The sequence below is a fragment of the Oncorhynchus mykiss genome, chromosome 26 (genome assembly GCF_013265735.2).
Source record: "Oncorhynchus mykiss isolate Arlee chromosome 26, USDA_OmykA_1.1, whole genome shotgun sequence".
NCBI classification, from domain to species: Eukaryota; Metazoa; Chordata; class Actinopteri; order Salmoniformes; family Salmonidae; genus Oncorhynchus; species Oncorhynchus mykiss.
Genome location: NC_048590.1, coordinates 45,285,734 through 45,303,509, shown reverse-complemented (window position 1 = coordinate 45,303,509; position 17,776 = coordinate 45,285,734). Strand labels below are relative to the sequence as shown.

Genomic DNA, 17,776 nt, shown 5'->3' with positions numbered 1-17,776 from the left:
TGGGTGGGCCTATGCCCTCCCAAGCCCACTCATGGCTGTGCCCCTGCTCCTGCCCCTGCCCTTTATATTTTTGTTCAGTACATAATGCTGTATTGATATGTAGCAGTTACAGTACCTTCGGAAAGTATTCAGACCCCTTGACTTTGTCCACATTTTGTTACGTTATAGCCTTATTTTAAAATGGATTAAATAAAAACAAATCCTCAGCAATCTCCACACAATATCCCATAATAACAACGCGAAAACAGTTTTTTTTTTACATTTTTGCAAATGTATTATATAAAAACAGAAATATCACATTTACATAAGTATTCAGGCCCTTTGCTATGAGACTCGAAATTGAGCTTAGGTGCATCCTGTGTCCGTTGATCATCCTTGAGATGTTTCTGCAATTTGATTGGATTCCACCTGTGGTAAATTCAATTGATTGGACATTATTTGGAAAGGCACACACCTGTCTTTATAATGTCCCACAGTTGACAGTGTATGTCAGAGCAAAAACCAAGCCATTAGGTCGAAATAATTGTTCGTAGAGTGCCGAGACAGGATTGTGTCAGGGTACAGATCTTGGGAATGGTACCCAAACATTTCTGCAGCATTTATGGTCCCCAAGAATACAGTGGCCTCCATCATTCTTAAATTGAAGAAGTTTGTAACCACCAATACTTCCTAGAGCTGGCCACCCGGTCAAACTGAGCAATCGGGGGAGAAGGGCCTTGGTCAGGGAGGTGACCCAATGGTCACTATGACAGTGCTCTAGAGTTCTTCTGTGGTGATGGGAGAACCTTCCAGAAGGACAACCATCTCTGCAGCACTCCACCAATCATGCCTTTATGGTAGTGGCCAGATGGAAGCCACGCCTCTTTAAAAGGCACATGGCAGCCCACTTGGAGTTTGCCAAAAGACACCTCAAGACTCTCAGACCATGAGAAACAAGATTCTCTGGTCTGATGAGACCAAAATTAAAGTCTTTGGCCTGAATGCCAACCGTCATGTCGGAAGGAAACCTGTCCCCATCCCCAAGGTGAAGCACGGTGGTGGCAGCATCATGCTGTGGGGGTAATCAAATGGTTACTCAGACTACCTGCATTGACCATTTTTTACACTGACTTTATGCCCACACACTGGACTCTACCCACACACTAGACTCTACCCACACACTCACATATGCATACACTGACACCCCAACACGCGCACACATGCATACTGACGCCATACACACATTGACACACACTTTCACACTCACCACATACGCTGCTGCTACTGTCTTATCTATCCTGTTGCCTAGTCACTTTACCCCTACCTATATGTACATAACTACTTCAATTACCTTGTAAACCTGCACATCGACATTTATTGGACTCTGCCGACACCTCGTGTGTGACTGGTGTCTTGCTCAGAAGCACGAGAGGCTTCCACGTCATCTTTACTGGGTTGGTGTTTATAACACATAGACCAGGATATTGCACTTTTTGTCAACTCACGGAGCATGGAAAAGTAGCTAGTTGGAGCTGTGGTGACATTGAAACGCATAATTAGAGGACTATAGAGTCACCAATACGTTTAGAAATGGATGACGATGTTACCATTGAGGACGAAGGTGGACCAGAAATACAGAAGACACCCCTTGGAAACCAGGATTTAAGTTTCCTGCAACAAACTGGTAAATTGGCTAGCTAATATCAGCTGCACATCTGTCAGTTTTCTGGCTTGTTTACCAAGCCTAGCTGGCCTGGCTAGATATCCTTCAAAGACTAAAGCTAATAATGCAGCTAGCTAATGTTGTAGCAGTGGTTGTAGCTAGTTTAGCTAGTGTAGGCTAAGATGGCTAGCTACAGTAGCTCGCTAGCAAAATAACTAGATACAGAGACGCCTCATTCATTGACAGGGCTGCCAACTTTTGAAGAAAGCAAATATAACTCCAAGCTATGTGAATTTAATTTCCCCTGGCACACTCCTAGATGGGAGAACATGTTACTGTTTTAAAGCTCTTTCCTGCAATTCTACGTATTTTGACATGGTTTAGGCCCATGACCAGGGTAACAAATAACACCGGTTCGGTGTATTCAGGAATCAGGATGCTTAGAAAATTGAATGAACACAACATTTTACGACTTTGGGATTTTGGGTGGCTGAAATGTAAAGTATGCTAATATTTTTTTAAACATTAAAAAAAAAAATGTTTGACACTATTCAGACAGTAATAAGATGGGGAGACAGGCAAATGTGAGACAGTGGAGAGGTTGAAAGCAGGGATTGATCCCTGTTCTCAGGTGGAAAGTACGGGAGTGTTATCACTACACCAAAGCTTTGCACAGGAAATTCTAATGTTGATGGCAGTGGGTAACCAAATCCTAGATTGTAGTCTCCTTGTCCATAGACTGCCTTCAAGGTAAGGACACAAACGTTTTCAGTATTTTGTAATTTGGGTGAATTCTCTTTAAAATAGGTCTCGAATAAATTCCTGCTTCATTTCTCCTGCTTCAATCACCCAACCTTCAAGGAAACATCTAATAAATATCAATATGGGTTCTGGCCATCATCTTACTCTATGTAGACAAAATATGTGTTTATGAGTTGAGTCCCCCTACCATCTCTGCCTAGCATGTGCCCCATACTAGAATGTGACATTTATTTGATTCCTGGAACATTTCATAGCAATGCTTTTTTTGTATGATCTATTCAAGACTGTCCATGAATGGCTGCAAAAATACATAGCCTCGTACAATTCATTTTCAAAGACCCAAGTAGTCATATCAGATTTTGAATCTGTGATTACACTGGCAACATTGGGAAGAAGTGGAATAATAAAATAATTGTTTGGAATAACAGTTGTGTTATTGCTGACATCACATTAATCACCCTGTATTTTAGCCCATTGTTAAGAATGAGCATTTTTACACTGATCAGTCTAAATAAAGTAAGTAGATAATCAAATCACCTGAAAACAAGATGACATTAATCTGCCCCTACACCCTAACCAAATATGTGTTTTATTTATTGTCCCCCCTCTAGAACCAAATTTACACATTTGGGTTCACAATCTGTTAGGCACTTTTTGTGGTCCCCCTTTTGATGTTGGAGAAGAAAATGTAGTGTTTTTAAGTTAATTTCCTGCAGTTCTACACATTTTGCCGTAGAGGGGCCGTAGAGTGAAATAAAGCAAGTTTTCTGCTATTCTACGCTTTGGTATGGAGAGAACTTTGCAATGTTACAACACATTTCATGCAAATCATTTTGCCATGGGACAGAGAAAAAATGTGCAGTTTCACAGCTTATTTCCTGCAATTTCTACCCATTTTGCCGTGGAGTGGATCAACATTTTCCCCCTGCAATTATACACATTTTGTAATTAATTATGCCATGTTAATATTATATGAGTGTGCATGACTAACAAAATCAGTAGGGCCCCCCTGTAGGTCAGGGCCCATGGGCACATTCCCTTCATGCCCGGTCCGTATTCGGCCAGGATTACTACTTGTTTAGATTGGTTGGTAGTTAGCTTAAACTAAAAATTGTTAGCTGACATGGCTAAAAGAGAAAAGCTACTAATGCACAAAAAAAAATCTAAATTGCACCTGATGTTTTCTACTGTTTTTACACTCAATACTAAGTTGAGACCTCAACATAATTTCCCTTCCTGTCCACAGTCGGACCATTGGTGGCAGAATATGGATGGTATCTGTTGTTCATGTGTGTGGGGGTCTACCTGGTGGTCCAGCACCTGAGCAAGAGGAGAGCCAGCCAGGGACAGAGCAGCTCGGCGTCTGGAGCAGTGCAAGGTGAGTGGCCGTAACCAATAGTTTTTTATTTAACCAAGGAAGTCACTGAGTTTCACAAGTACATTTAGTCTCTTATGCAGACACACCGTCAGAGACACACACACACACACACACCTAGGACATGAGCATTCTTGTTGCAGCTCCAATGCCACATATTCTCAAGACAATGACAAGCTTGCTAAAGCAGAAACCAACTGGCACTCACAGGCTAGAGCCAGCTCTCATTCCATCCAGGCGACTGACACATCAGGAACGGAATCTCGGAATGCCATGGAATTAATGGAGTCAGTAATATCATCCAATCTTAAAAAAAAAAAAAATATCTGGCAGATCCCAATGCAGTAGTGAGGAGACAAGAGGCACTGGAGGCGTCCAGGAGAAGAATGCAGGAGGAGCTGGATGCCAAGGCGGCCCTCTTCAGGCTGAAACAACAACAGGTATAAAGTGACACCTTTCACATAGACGGACCGCACATAGACCATGGACGAACCGTACATAGACCATGGACGAACCGTACATAGACCATGGACGGACCGTACATAGACCATGGACGGACCGTACATAGACGTGGGACGGACCGTACATAGACCATGGACGGACCGTGCATAGACCATGGACGGACCGTGCATAGACCATGGACGGACCGTGCATAGACCATGGACGGACCGTGCATAGACCATGGACGGACCGTGCATAGACCATGGACGGACCGTGCATAGACCATGGACGGACCGTGCATAGACCATGGACGGACCGTGCATAGACCATGGACGGACCGTGCATAGACCATGGACGGACCGTGCATAGACCATGGCGTACATAGACCGTGGGACGGACCGTGCATAGACCATGGACGGACCGTGCATAGACCATGGACGGACCGTGCATAGACCATGGACGGACCGTGCATAGACCATGGACGGACCGTGCATAGACCATGGCGTACATAGACCGTGGGACGGACCGTACATAGACCATGGCTTCTTAGCAAAGAACAATTTCTCAAGTAAGAATTTTGCTAGGATTGTCTGAGTTGGGAGGGGAAAACTATCTGTTATTGGCAGAGAGGTTTGGAACTCTTTCTTATTGGCCTATTAACTAATTTAACGCCTGGTGATATCACCAGACAGGCCAAAACGCCGTCCCACCAAAACAGGCGGAAATTTCAGGCGGTCTTTTCAAACAGCTCTCACACTAAAAGGGCATTATCATTGTTTTCACAGTATTATGCTAACCTCATAGTGTGAAAATAAATATGTAAAGCACAGGAAAGTCACGTTTTTGACTGCACTGGGCCTTTAACACCGATCTGAAACCCCAGGCACCATAACCAAGTTTGCCCATTGTCCCTGCCAAATCTGATCTTGAAGACTTTTTGGTACTTGTCTTTTGTTTGATAGCTGGAGGAGGAGAAGAGACAACAGAAAATTGAGATGTATGACAGCATGAAAGAGGGGAGGAGTTACAGAGGAAAAGCAAAGGCAGCCCAGGTAAGCTGCCTTCTCTATCATAGGCCTACATACCATATGCCATTTAGCAGACTCTTTTATCCAAAGCGACTTGCATGCATTTTACATATGTGTGGGCCTGGGAATCGAACACAACCCTGGCATTGCAAGCGCCATGCTCTACCAACTGATTCATACAGGACCACCATACATAAAATGCAAAGTAAATGCATCATTTGATAGATATTATGGCAGAGTCAGGAGTTTTTTACGGCAGGTCACAGGGTCAGAGAAATCTCTTGGCTGTGATAAGTCGTGATTAGCACCCAGAGTTTTCCCTGACCATGTCCATCCTGACCATGAAGAAACTCCTGTCTCAGACATATTACATAAGTCGTAGTGCTTACATGAAACCCATGAACAAATCTGAGGTTTCTTGTCTGTACATGAAACTAGCTCATAATTATTATTATTATGATGTAACATTTCAGAACACTGAAGAGGCCAGCACATCGACTACAGTGTTGAAAGCAAAGACTGACAAGAAGCCCCTACGGAGCAGTGGTATGTTGACATATTTGATGATGAGAGCAGTATTGTAATTGGGGGCTTCCAGAGGTATGTTTGTAATGGCTGGGAGGGTGTGTAAGCAACACAAAAAGTGTAATTATAATTTTTATGATTGTATTTCCCTTGTGACCCAATAATAAAACGTAAGACATCATGCTCACTGTTAGTAATTAAACAGGTTCTGAATCCTACTAGATCCGTTTCTGCCTCCATGCAATGATGAGCCACTTTCATAGTCATGCAAGGCACTAATCTTACTGTAAATTAAAAGCACTGCTATTCTTACTGAAACCTATTCAAATGTTATACATTTAACATTTCCACCTGCAAATGGTGCCAAATATAAAGTACATACCAGTAGTAACGAAGGAATGAAATCCACAAAAGAAAAACAATTGAACACTGCGCAACGCACCTTTGTACTGCAACTAGTTGGTCTTGCTAGTTATGTACATCTGTCTGTATTATGATGCAGGAAAACAGATAATATTGCTAATATTTTGTATTTCAAAAACATTAGCGATACAAAATGTCCATCCTTGCAACTGATGTTTTTTGGATTATGATCCGGTAAGAAGCAGTACTAAGCTTTTTGGGGGTGGGGGATATCCAAACAATGTCTTTAAAAAAAATGGCTAAACTGTGACGTTGCTCCTTTAAGTAGTAGGTAGGTGACACTGGCGTCCTCCATCTCCTCTCTGTTCCAGTAACCTACATTCTGCCCTGCTGTGTGTATTTCAGGCTTTAATCCCCTGAGCGGAGAGGGAGGTGGATCCTGTGCGTGGAGACCAGGAAGGAGAGGGCCGTCAGCTGGCGGCGGATGAGGTTAAAGGAGGTCAGAGCCACAGGCTCAGGGTAGACATCTCCCCCTTAACCCGGATCTAGGATCAGAATACCCTACTATCGTTCCTAACATGAACTATTAGGAGGATGGAAGAAATATCTGACCCTGTATCTGTGGCTAGGTGTGACTTGTGCCTACTCTGAGGTGACCTGTGAACTCTGATATTTGACCCATCCGAGTCACACACACTGACCCACTGAAGGAAGCTGCCAGCAATCTCAAAGCCCTCTTAGTTATTGATCTAAATCAATCTGTTATTTGTTACTCTCTGTGTTTGGGTTTAGGGATTGGTTTCACAACTGTCTGTGTTTTAGATCATGTTGCCTCAGTAATATTAGCATTGTCAAAAAATACAATGTGTTGCCACATGATAACGATGGATCCTTTCTGTTTTACTGCCTTTGGACAACTTCAAACTAACCAGTGTTGAAAACGATTGTCTTGTTTCCACATTAAAATTTTGGCTTATTGAATCATCTTATTTCAGGACACCCGAGAAGGACTTCTGAGTACGACAGTTTCTAATGATGCTATTCCTGTAAATGGCACCTGTGCCAGTGGGTTTGGCTGATGACTTTCAGTGTATGTGTGTTTTCTTGTCTTCTTTTGGGGTTGGCATCTGTGTAAACTTTCAAATGTGCGCTGCCTACCAAGGCTTCATGTTGTGAGAGTAGATGCTAGCCAGATGGCTTTAGTAGTGCTGTGCACCATACTGCTTTTTATACAATTACATAAATCAGATGTAACCGTTAGTCATCGTGTTATTTATTGGAATATCAATGATCATCAAGCAATTTTAGTTACTGAGAAATAAACTGACCTGCACCTTTTTATCACAATAAAGATATTATAGATAAGTTGTCTACGTATCTGTGATGTTTGCTAGGGAGGCTGACTGTGACGAGACACAATAGCTAATGTACTGGTCCAGTGGCGTAATCATACACCTGCCAACTCCATGTTGCCCACTAGATGGCGGCAGTGTAATGTAAATGAAGCCACAATCATAACGGTGTAGGTACATAGTTTCTAAACTGTATTGAGTAAGATCGCACTGATTTCTATGGCTGTCATAGACATTGTTGTAGTCTTGCTCTTAAATTGATAAGAATTTTATACAATCATTATAAGCCTTATGTTAATTTTCTGCACACCATTTACATTAATTGAGTTCTAGAGCATTTTGTGGTTGGCCTAGTCGGTTATGTCTCAGAGATTGCTTTTTCATTTCACTCTCAGTGCCGCATATTAACTCGGCTGACGTTTAATTTCAAGGTTCAACAATGCTTGCTCTGTACTTTTTTGCACGTCTGCATGCATGGTCTTTCACTTTCACCGGCTCATCACCAGGGCATTCTCAGCTTGTGATCAGACTTGCACGTCAAATACTGGAAGAAAAAAAGCTGAGACCACTGCGTAATCACACACCCCAGCCAGTCAGAGCGCTCCTACGGAGTATCCACTAGGTCAAATCACACAGTTAAGCCGCGTTGCTACTAAGCGTTTTCGACATTCTCACAATGGCGAGGTAGTGGAAAGAATGGGTTGGCTACGCGTCTCTGGGCGAAGAAGAAACCATACATTTTGTTGAAGGTCGCAGTTTTTTGTCATTTATTGATAGCGACGGAATGCTTGCTGATTAGTAGGGCCACATGAAGAGAGGAGTGTACGTTCAGGTGGTGGGTTTATGGAGACTGCTACGTATGCAGCAGCCAGCTTACATCGGGACCAAAAGCGGGTTGGAGAAGAAAGAGGCTTTCCTACCATGAGAGCGAGTTAACCCCGTTTTTTTATGAGGGAGAAACAATTGAACCAATATTGCTTTACAAAGACGCTGTGTTGGCAACAGCGAGAATAGGCTACGAGGCAAATCGGAGTTGGGTCAAGTTTTGGGGAATGGCAGGTCGAAGCCGAAGAGCATGGTTTAGTGTTCTGTTGGGGCTGGTTGTCGGGTTCACCCTGGCTTCCAGACTCATATTACCGAAGGCTACGGAGTTGAAGAAATCCGGTCAGAAACGCAAGGCGAACCCAGCCGGTTGCGGGTTGAACGGAGGTCTGAGGAGAGAATTCGGTGGGATATTATGGCCCCCGCAAGATAACGGATTTTCGGCGACCGAGAAGCCAGTTCCGAGGTCCAACAATTTCCTTTACGTCGGCGTCATGACTGCCCAGAAGTACCTGAATAACCGCGCCATCGCGGCACATAGGTAAGTTATGTGTAGAAATAGAAGGAATGTTGCTTTTTCTCTTTAACAAGATACCATTTTCAGCTATTAGTTTTCTGTCCCAGGGTTTCTGTACGCATCAGTTCTGCTCATTCCTCTCCCCATTCTGAAATTGTCAGCCTACATTTTACATATGTAAATATTGTTGCTAGTTTTCTGCCAAATAGGGATACCGAATTTCAACAATGTTGCCTACACTCTTAAGTCTTATGCAAAATTGTTATTAATCTAATCGATACAAATGTTGCTAGTCGCCATTTAACAGTGTATCAATGCCATGTGTGGCTGTGGCCTGTATTATGATAGACCTTTTTCTTGTGAGCTATTAAACACCTCACGTTAGGCAGATCATGTCCTAGAAGTTGCCAAGACAAAACCTTGTTGGATATACTATTATAGATGATATACAGTCACTATAACTTGTCCTAAGTGACATTTAGAAGTCTTTGTTACAGGGTCTATGTTATAACATGCTCTCAACATTCACACCCACATTTACCCTACAAAAATCATACTTCAATAGGCAAACTCTTCTGTTCAGGTTTTCAGGCCTTTGCCAACTCTGAACACATTCGCTTCACGATTGAGCTGTATCATTCTGTGGTGATGGTTTTGCCATCAGATGAGCTGCGTAGGCTCTTTGGTAGGCTAGTTTTGAATTAGATTGAGTAGGCAATGGCTCCATGCAAGATATCTCCAATTGTGAGGGGTTTCTGTAGGTGTTTCGTAGTAGACTATCACTGATGCTATTAGTATAGCTCTAAATGTAGAGATGTCTGTTTGGAAAGAGGGAATGTTAATGTCATTAGCCTTGAAATGTCTTTCATCTAGGCCCGACTGAAATGCAGTGAATGTGAAGCTGAAGGTTTTATGAAATTATGGGTTGGACCGAGAAGACAGCCTGCAGACTCAACAGTGCTATCTTTTCATGTGTCCAGTCATGTGGAAGATTCAATATAATTCAGGGGAAATGTGTTTGCACATCTGCAAAGACATACAAGTATATCTGTATTCAATCAGATGAATTAGTAGAGTAGTTTATTTAGTCTCCCTCGAATGTCCTTTCAATGGACCGATCATGATGAACGTCTAGAGACCTGAGAAGGAGATATCTATCACAGTTACATCCACTCCCATGTCTTTATTTTGGACCCAAAGTAAAGTCCCATTTAGTTTATTTTCAGTGCAGTGTCTCAGTTGTTAGTTAATTACTAGATTCCCCACTCAAATACAGTTCTATATCCCAATGAAACATTACTAGTGCTCAGTTGGGTAGGGCTCAAGTCAGTGGGCTCAGTGGGCTCAAGTCAGTGGACCTCTTGTAAATACAGGTTATAACACGTTATGCTGTTATTACATGACGTTCCTCCATCTATTTGACATTTTAGTCATTTAATAGACTCTTACAGTAGTGAATATTAGAGGTCGACCGATTATGATTTTTCAACGCCGATACCGATTATTGGAGGACCAAAAAAACTGATACCGATTAATCGGCCGATTTAAATAAATAAATAAAATATATTTATTTGTAATAATGACAATTACAACAATACTGAATTAACACATATTCGAACTTAATATAATACATCAATAAAATCAATTTAGCCTCCAATAAATAATAAAACATGTTCAATTTGGTTTAAATAAGGCAAAAACAAAGTGTTGGAGAAGAAAGTAAAAGTGCAATATGTGCCATGTAAGAAAGCTAACGTTTCAGTTCCTTGCTCAGAACATGAGAACATATGAAAGCTGATGGTTCCTTTTAACATGAGTCTTCAATATTCCCAGGTAAGAAGTTTTAGGTTGTAGTTATTAATAGGACTATTTCCCTCTATACCATTTGTATTTAATTAACCTTTGACTATTGGATGTTCTTATAGGCACTTTAGTATTGCCAGTGTAACAGTATAGCTTCTGTCCCTCTCCTCGCTCCTCCCTGGGCTCCAACCAGCAACACAACGACAACAGCCACCACATCGAAGCAGCGTTACCCATGCAGAGCAAGGGAAACAACTACCCCAAGGCTCAGAGCGAGTGAAGTTTGAAACGCTATTAGCGCGCGCTAACTAGCCAGCCATTTCACTTCGGTCACACCAGCCTCATCTCGGGAGTTGATAGGTTTGAAGTCATAAACAGCGCAATGCTTGACGCACAACGAAGAGCTGCTGGCAAAACGCACAAAAGTGCTGTCAGATACTTAGATACTTGTATGCTCAGTCAGATTATATGCAGCACAGGACACGCTAGATAATATCTAGTAATATCATCAACCATGTGTAGTTAACTAGTGATTATGATTGATTGTTTTTTATAAGATAAGTTTAATGCTAGCTAGCAACTTACCTTGGCTTACTGCATTTGCGTAACAGGCAGTCTCCTTGTGGAGTGCAACGAGAGAGAGGCAGGTCGTTATTGCGTTGGACAAGTTAACTGTAAGGTTGCAAGATTAGATCCCCCGAGCGGACAAGACAAAATCTGTCTTTCTGCCCCTGAACAAGGCATTTAACCCACCGTTCCAAGGCCATCATTGAAAATAAGAATATGTTCTTAACTGACTTGCCTAGTTAAATAAATATTAAATAAAGGTGTAAAAAATAATAATAATAATACATTTTAAAAAATCGGCAAATCGGCGCCCAAAAATACAGATTTCCGATTGTTATGAAAACTTGAAATCGGCCCTAATTAATTGGTCGACCTCTAGTGAATATATATATATATATATACGTTTTCCCTGGTGGGAATTGAACCCACAACCCTGGCGTTGCAAGCATCATGCTCTACCAACTGAACCACATGGGACCATCTATCTATGTCCTTCGTGGGCCCAGACTTGTGTGTGTGTGTGTGTGTGTGTTAGTACTCTTACCCACTCTCCATCCTATAGAGTACCTGACCTCTGCCTGTGTCTCTCTCTGTAGAACGTGGGCTCAGACCATCCCGGGCCATGTGGAGTTCTTCTCCAGCGAGGGTTCGGACACCACCATCCCCATCCCCATCGTGGCGCTGCACAACGTGGACGACTCCTACCCACCGCAGAAGAAGTCCTTCATGATGCTCAAGTACATGCACGATCACTACCTGGACCAATATGAGTGGTTCATGCGGGCCGACGATGATGTGTACATCAAGAGCGAGCGCCTGGAGGGCTTCCTGCGCTCGCTCAACAGCAGCGAGGCCCTCTTCCTGGGCCAGACGGGCATGGGCGCCCGCGACGAGCTGGGCAAGCTGGCGCTGGAGCCCGGTGAGAACTTCTGCATGGGTGGCCCCGGCGTGATCATGAGCCGCGAGGTGCTGCGCCGGATGGTTCCTCACATCGGCCAGTGCCTGCAGGAGATGTACACCACGCATGAAGACGTTGAGGTGGGCCGCTGCGTGCGGAGGTTTGCCGGCGTGCAGTGTGTCTGGTCCTACGAGGTAAGAGCAAAGATGGCGGCTGGTCGTATTGTATACTGCAGTTAGTCCATCTATCACTGCTTTTGAAGGGTTCTTTTTAATTGGTGTTATACAAGAGAAGGCTGGGTAGAAAACCATCTGAGAATGAGGATGTAGTCGGTAGAAACAACCTTCAATGTAGTCCGTCTGAAGTGTACTAAAATGTGAGGGGAATCGCCAACAAGACGCCTATCTTGGTTTGAGGTACTCTGTGAAGTGAAGGACATCATGCAGTGGATTTCCCACACACCACAGTAGAGTGTCAAGGGCATAAGTTGATAGTCAGTAGATCTGGCACCTTCAGTAGGCAGTCCTTAGACTATCTCCTGGCAGATTTACTATTCACATCTTATTCATGTGACCATATGATTGCTTGACAGATGAAAGAAAGGGACAATTCCATTAAGTTATGCTGAGACCAGGGCTCTGAAGTGCCATTTTGGTTGCATATGCTCCCACTGTAAATATTTTTCTGTGTGACCTGACATGTTATTTTGGGAGCGCCAGTGCGTCTAGGAGAAAAATGAGTCCGATATTAATTGCTGTAATGATTAGGGTTTGCTGTACCGTCGTTCCCCAGTGACCTACCGTAGAGTAAAAACCGAGCACATATTCGTTACTGTCATGGCTGCACCTTTACAACAGAGAAGATGGACTGTTTCAAACACAAACAGGTAAACCGATGTGACCCATACTACTGGTGCAATATTTGTTTCTTCCTGTGGTGGGATTGGTGGGCTGCATTTTGCATTCGTAAACCATGAATGTTTACACCTTGTTCCGTCATGTTACCTCATTATCTAGCGAGCTAACAGCCTGGTTACTTCACCATTCTATCCACTACACATTAGAGGCACAGAAAGAAAGGAAAGGGGTGGCTTCTTCAGCAGAGGAAGGATCACACCAATGAGTGAATGACTGATCTCTTGCATGTCGTCACCCACAAACTCAACGTTCTTAAAGAGACCCTGTACAATTCTAATGTTTTGCATCTCAATAGGTACACAATGTAGAAACCTCATTTTTCAATGGCAGGTTTTTGTTTCAACATTTTAGCTTTTTATAATAAACAAATGTCTTTACACTGTTAAATATTAATTTACATAGCACAACGTGTGCTTCATATATACTGTATCTCAATCAATTTCAACTTTATTTTCTGGCCAAACAATATTTTTTTTCCCGCTTATACTGCAATCAAACTTCCTTGTTTCAGACTTTTGCTTTCAAACGTGCGTTGTTCTAAAATCAACCCCATTTAAGGTTCTGCAGGCGTAATTTAACAAGGTTCTGCAGGCGTAATTTAACAAGGTTCTGCAGGCGTAATTTAACAAGGTTCTGCAGGCGTAATTTAACAAGGTTCTGCAGGCGTAATTTAACAAGGTTCTGCGGGCGTAATTTAACAAGGTTCTGCGGGCGTAATTTAACAAGGTTCTGCAGGCGTAATTTAACAAGGTTCTGCAGGCGTAATTTAACAAGGTTCTGCAGGCGTAATTTAACAAGGTTCTGCAGGGGTAATTTAACAAGGTTCTGCAGGGGTAATTTAACAAGGTTCTGCAGGGGTAATTTAACAAGGTTCTGCAGGGGTAATTTAACAAGGTTCTGCAGGCGTAATTTAACAAGGTTCTGCAGGCGTAATTTAACAAGGTTCTGCAGGCGTAATTTAACAAGGTTCTGCAGGGGTAATTTAACAAGGTTCTGCAGGCGTAATTTAACAAGGTTCTGCAGGCGTAATTTAACAAGGTTCTGCAGGCGTAATTTAACAAGGTTCTGCAGGCGTAATTTAACAAGGTTCTGCAGGCGTAATTTAACAAGGTTCTGCAGGGGTAATTTAACAAGGTTCTGCAGGGGTAATTTAACAAGGTTCTGCAGGGGTAATTTAACAAGGTTCTGCAGGCGTAATTTAACAAGGTTCTGCAGGCGTAATTTAACAAGGTTCTGCAGGCGTAATTTAACAAGGTTCTGCAGGGGTAATTTAACAAGGTTCTGCAGGCGTAATTTAACAAGGTTCTGCAGGCGTAATTTAACAAGGTTCTGCAGGCGTAATTTAACAAGGTTCTGCAGGCGTAATTTAACAAGGTTCTGCAGGCGTAATTTAACAAGGTTCTGCAGGGGTAATTTAACAAGGTTCTGCAGGCGTAATTTAACAAGGTTCTGCAGGCGTAATTTAACAAGGTTCTGCAGGCGTAATTTAACAAGGTTCTGCAGGCGTAATTTAACAAGGTCCTGCAGGGGTAATTTAACAAGGTTCTGCAGGGGTAATTTAACAAGGTTCTGCAGGCGTAATTTAACAAGGTTCTGCAGGTGTAATTTAACAAGGTTCTGCAGGTGTAATTTAACAAGGTTCTGCAGGTGTAATTTAACAAGGTTCTGCAGGCGTAATTTAACAAGGTTCTGCAGGCGTAATTTAACAAGGTTCTGCAGGGGTAACTTAACAAGGTTCTGCGGGCGTAATTTAACAAGGTTCTGCGGGTGTAATTTAACAAGGTTCTGCGGGCGTAATTTAACAAGGTTCTGCGGGCGTAATTTAACAAGGTCCTGCGGGCGTAATTTAACAAGGTTCTGCGGGCGTAATTTAACAAGGTTCTGCGGGCGTAATTTAACAAGGTTCTGCGGGCGTAATTTAACAAGGTTCTGCGGGCGTAATTTAACAAGGTTCTGCGGGCGTAATTTAACAAGGTTCTGCGGGCGTAATTTAACAAGGTTCTGCGGGCGTAATTTAACAAGGTTCTGCGGGCGTAATTTAACAAGGTTCTGCGGGCGTAATTTAACAAGGTTCTGCGGGCGTAATTTAACAAGGTTCTGCGGGCGTAATTTAACAAGGTTCTGCGGGCGTAATTTAACAAAGTTCTGCGGGTGTAATTTAACAAGGTTCTGCGGGCGTAATTTAACAAGGTTCTGCGGGCGTAATTTAACAAGGTTCTGCGGGCGTAATTTAACAAGGTTCTGCGGGCGTAATTTAACAAGGTTCTGCGGGCGTAATTTAACAAGGTTCTGCGGGCGTAATTTAACAAGGTTCTGCAGGCGTAATTTAACAAGGTTCTGCAGGTGTAATTTAACAAGGTTCTGCGGGCGTAATTTAACAAGGTTCTGCAGGTGTAATTTAACAAGGTTCTGCGGGCGTAATTTAACAAGGTTCTGCAGGCGTAATTTAACAAGGTTCTGCAGGCGTAATTTAACAAGGTTCTGCAGGGGTAATTTCGGCTATCAGAGATTATGGGTTGCAGCTTGGCAAAAGGTGCCTGTTTTCTGACTGGCATCCTTTGTTAGTGTGTTCATCTCACCGTAACTGTGGAGCTTCCGTGCTGCTGTCCTCCTCACAAGCATTAGACAGAGACTAGAGAGGGAACTGTCAGACTCTTAATTCAACTGTCGATCAGTTCATGTCTTTATTCATTAGGCCCACTTGATCTGACGTGTGCGTTCGCTTACGCCCCGGTGCCCCGCTGGTCCTTTGATATCAAGGTTATTATGACCCAGAGTCACGTGTGTGTGTGTGTGTGTGTGTGCCGTGTGTGTGTGTTTATTGACCAGTTTGTAAACCATAACAAGACATGTTCAGTTTGCAGTTGTCCACTGGGTTCCTTTGCAAACTACCGGAAACAGTATGTTGTGTATTTTGGCAGCAGGCACAAGGCTCGGCACCCACCCACCATACGGTTAACTTGGCATTCTTCACTTCAGTTAGTCATTTAGCCATAAATCAAGTCACGGGTCCCATAGTCACTGTTGAGACATGCAGCTAAATGCACATTTCTCCCATCCAAATAAATCTGCATATAATATCAGGCCTGTGAACAAATTGGTCAAACACAGCATCTGTTTTTTTTTAAAGCTGCTAATTAATCTGGTTTGGTAGGTGGAATGAGACAGACATGTCTGCTGTCTCATATACAGAGTTCAGTCCCAGCCACCTTTACGACTGGCCTGGGGCCACTTTTAAACAGCCATTTGATGTGCGTTTTAATTACAGCTTATTGTTTATCTAGTTACAGAGAGCGGAGCCAAGCAACTGCATCATTAATATCAGTGAGAGTGTGTGTGTGTGTGTGTCTCTCTGTCCTCTTCCTCCTAAGTGTGTGTGTGTCTGGCTGTCTGTCCATCCCTTCCTCTCTCCTCATCACATCTCCATGGTGAATCTAAATGACTGTTTAACATTACATTGTCTGAAATCTCAGACCATTTCCACATTTTGATGATTCAGTCCGTTGGTAGGAAACCTTGCTGACATCACAGTGGAGGTCTTTACTACTAAAATACACATTCAAAGTTTCTTCTGAAGATGTATTCCTTCAATAAGAGGCAGTTGTTTGGTCAGCCAAGCCACCGACAGTGTGTTTTGTGGGAGCGTTTGAATGAATGTCTGTACATTAGTCTATTTAATGTGGTGAAGGAAGAGAAAGAGGTGTGACCCAAACCAAGGCTTATTATTCATCTAGGAGTCCAGTCTTAGATGTGAGACACAAAGCCTCTCTTTGTGGTACTGCTAATAAAACACATCCCACTAACTAGTGGAGGGGTGGGATGCAGGGGTGGATGGATGCAGGGGTGGGATGGAGGGGATGGATGGATGGAGGGGTGGGATGGATGCAGGGGTGGGATGGAGGGGGTGGATGGGTGGAGGGGGTGGGTGTAGGGGTGGGATGGAGGGGATGGATGGATGGATGGATGCAAATAATCACATGGGCTCACAGTGAAATATGGTCCTGAGTCACGTGATTGTGTCTGTATAGGCCCAGGTCTCACTCCCTGACCACAGAACCATCTCTGGTTTCCTCAGTAATGCCTGCCTGTGGAGTTAGTTGCTATGGTAGCTGTGCATCCATGTCTCCCTTCACTACGAGTGAGTCAGTGTTGAGAGTCATTATCCAGATGGTGTTTTAGAAGAGCCCTCCAGTGATTTAAGAAAGAGCAGCAGAACCACCATCACTGGGCTTTGAGTCTATTTACCCTCTATCACAGCCACAGAACCCAGCGGTTTCTGTCAGACTAGCTGTTATCATACACTACAAGTATGTGGACGCCTGCTCCTCGAACATCTCATCCCCCTTTGCTGCTATAACAGCCTCCACTCGTCTTGGAAGGATTTCCACTAGATGTTGGAACATTGCTGTGGGGATTTGCTTCCATTCAACCACGAGCATTAGTGAGGTCAGGCATTGATGTTGGGCGATTTGGCCTGGCTCGCAGTGGGCATTTCAATTCATCCCAAAGGTGTTTGAGGGGGTTGAGGTCAGGGCTCTGTGCAGGCCAGTCAAGTTCTTCCACACCGATCTCGACAAACCATTTCTGTATGAACCTTGCTTATTGCACAGGGGCATTGTCATGCTGAAACAGGAAAGGGCCTTCCCCAAACAGTTGCCACAAAGTTGGAAGAAAAGAACTGTCTAGAATGTCATTTCTGTAGAATTAAGAGTTCCCTTCACTGGAACTAAGGAGCCTAGGGTTGTTGTTGTACTGCTACAACCT

General features: G+C 43.3%; 2 protein-coding genes and 1 non-coding gene across 3 annotated transcripts in view; 2 read left to right on the top strand and 1 right to left on the bottom strand.

The window, feature by feature from the left end:
• The first annotated feature begins 1,221 nt into the window (after positions 1 to 1,221).
• LOC110519300 (selenoprotein S-like) lies at positions 1,222 to 7,501 on the top strand. Its single transcript, XM_036963928.1, has 6 exons — positions 1,222 to 1,663; positions 3,651 to 3,782; positions 4,113 to 4,219; positions 5,183 to 5,272; positions 5,722 to 5,794; positions 6,542 to 7,501. Exons 1-6 carry the CDS (start codon positions 1,570 to 1,572, stop codon positions 6,622 to 6,624), a joined length of 579 nt encoding a protein of 192 aa, XP_036819823.1. The 5' UTR covers positions 1,222 to 1,569; the 3' UTR covers positions 6,625 to 7,501.
• Positions 7,502 to 8,067: 566 nt separating this feature from the next.
• The window catches only part of LOC110514694 (chondroitin sulfate synthase 1), an 87,727-nt gene continuing 78,018 nt past the window's right edge, over positions 8,068 to 17,776 (top strand). The window contains exons 1-2 of the mRNA XM_036963293.1: positions 8,068 to 8,851; positions 11,794 to 12,289. Coding sequence (XP_036819188.1) covers positions 8,541 to 8,851; positions 11,794 to 12,289 — 807 coding nt within the window. The 5' untranslated portion in view covers positions 8,068 to 8,540. The remainder of the gene's footprint in view (positions 8,852 to 11,793; positions 12,290 to 17,776) is intronic.
• trnaa-ugc lies at positions 11,602 to 11,674 on the bottom strand. The gene has a single exon. It is a non-coding gene; the product is annotated as a tRNA-Ala (tRNA).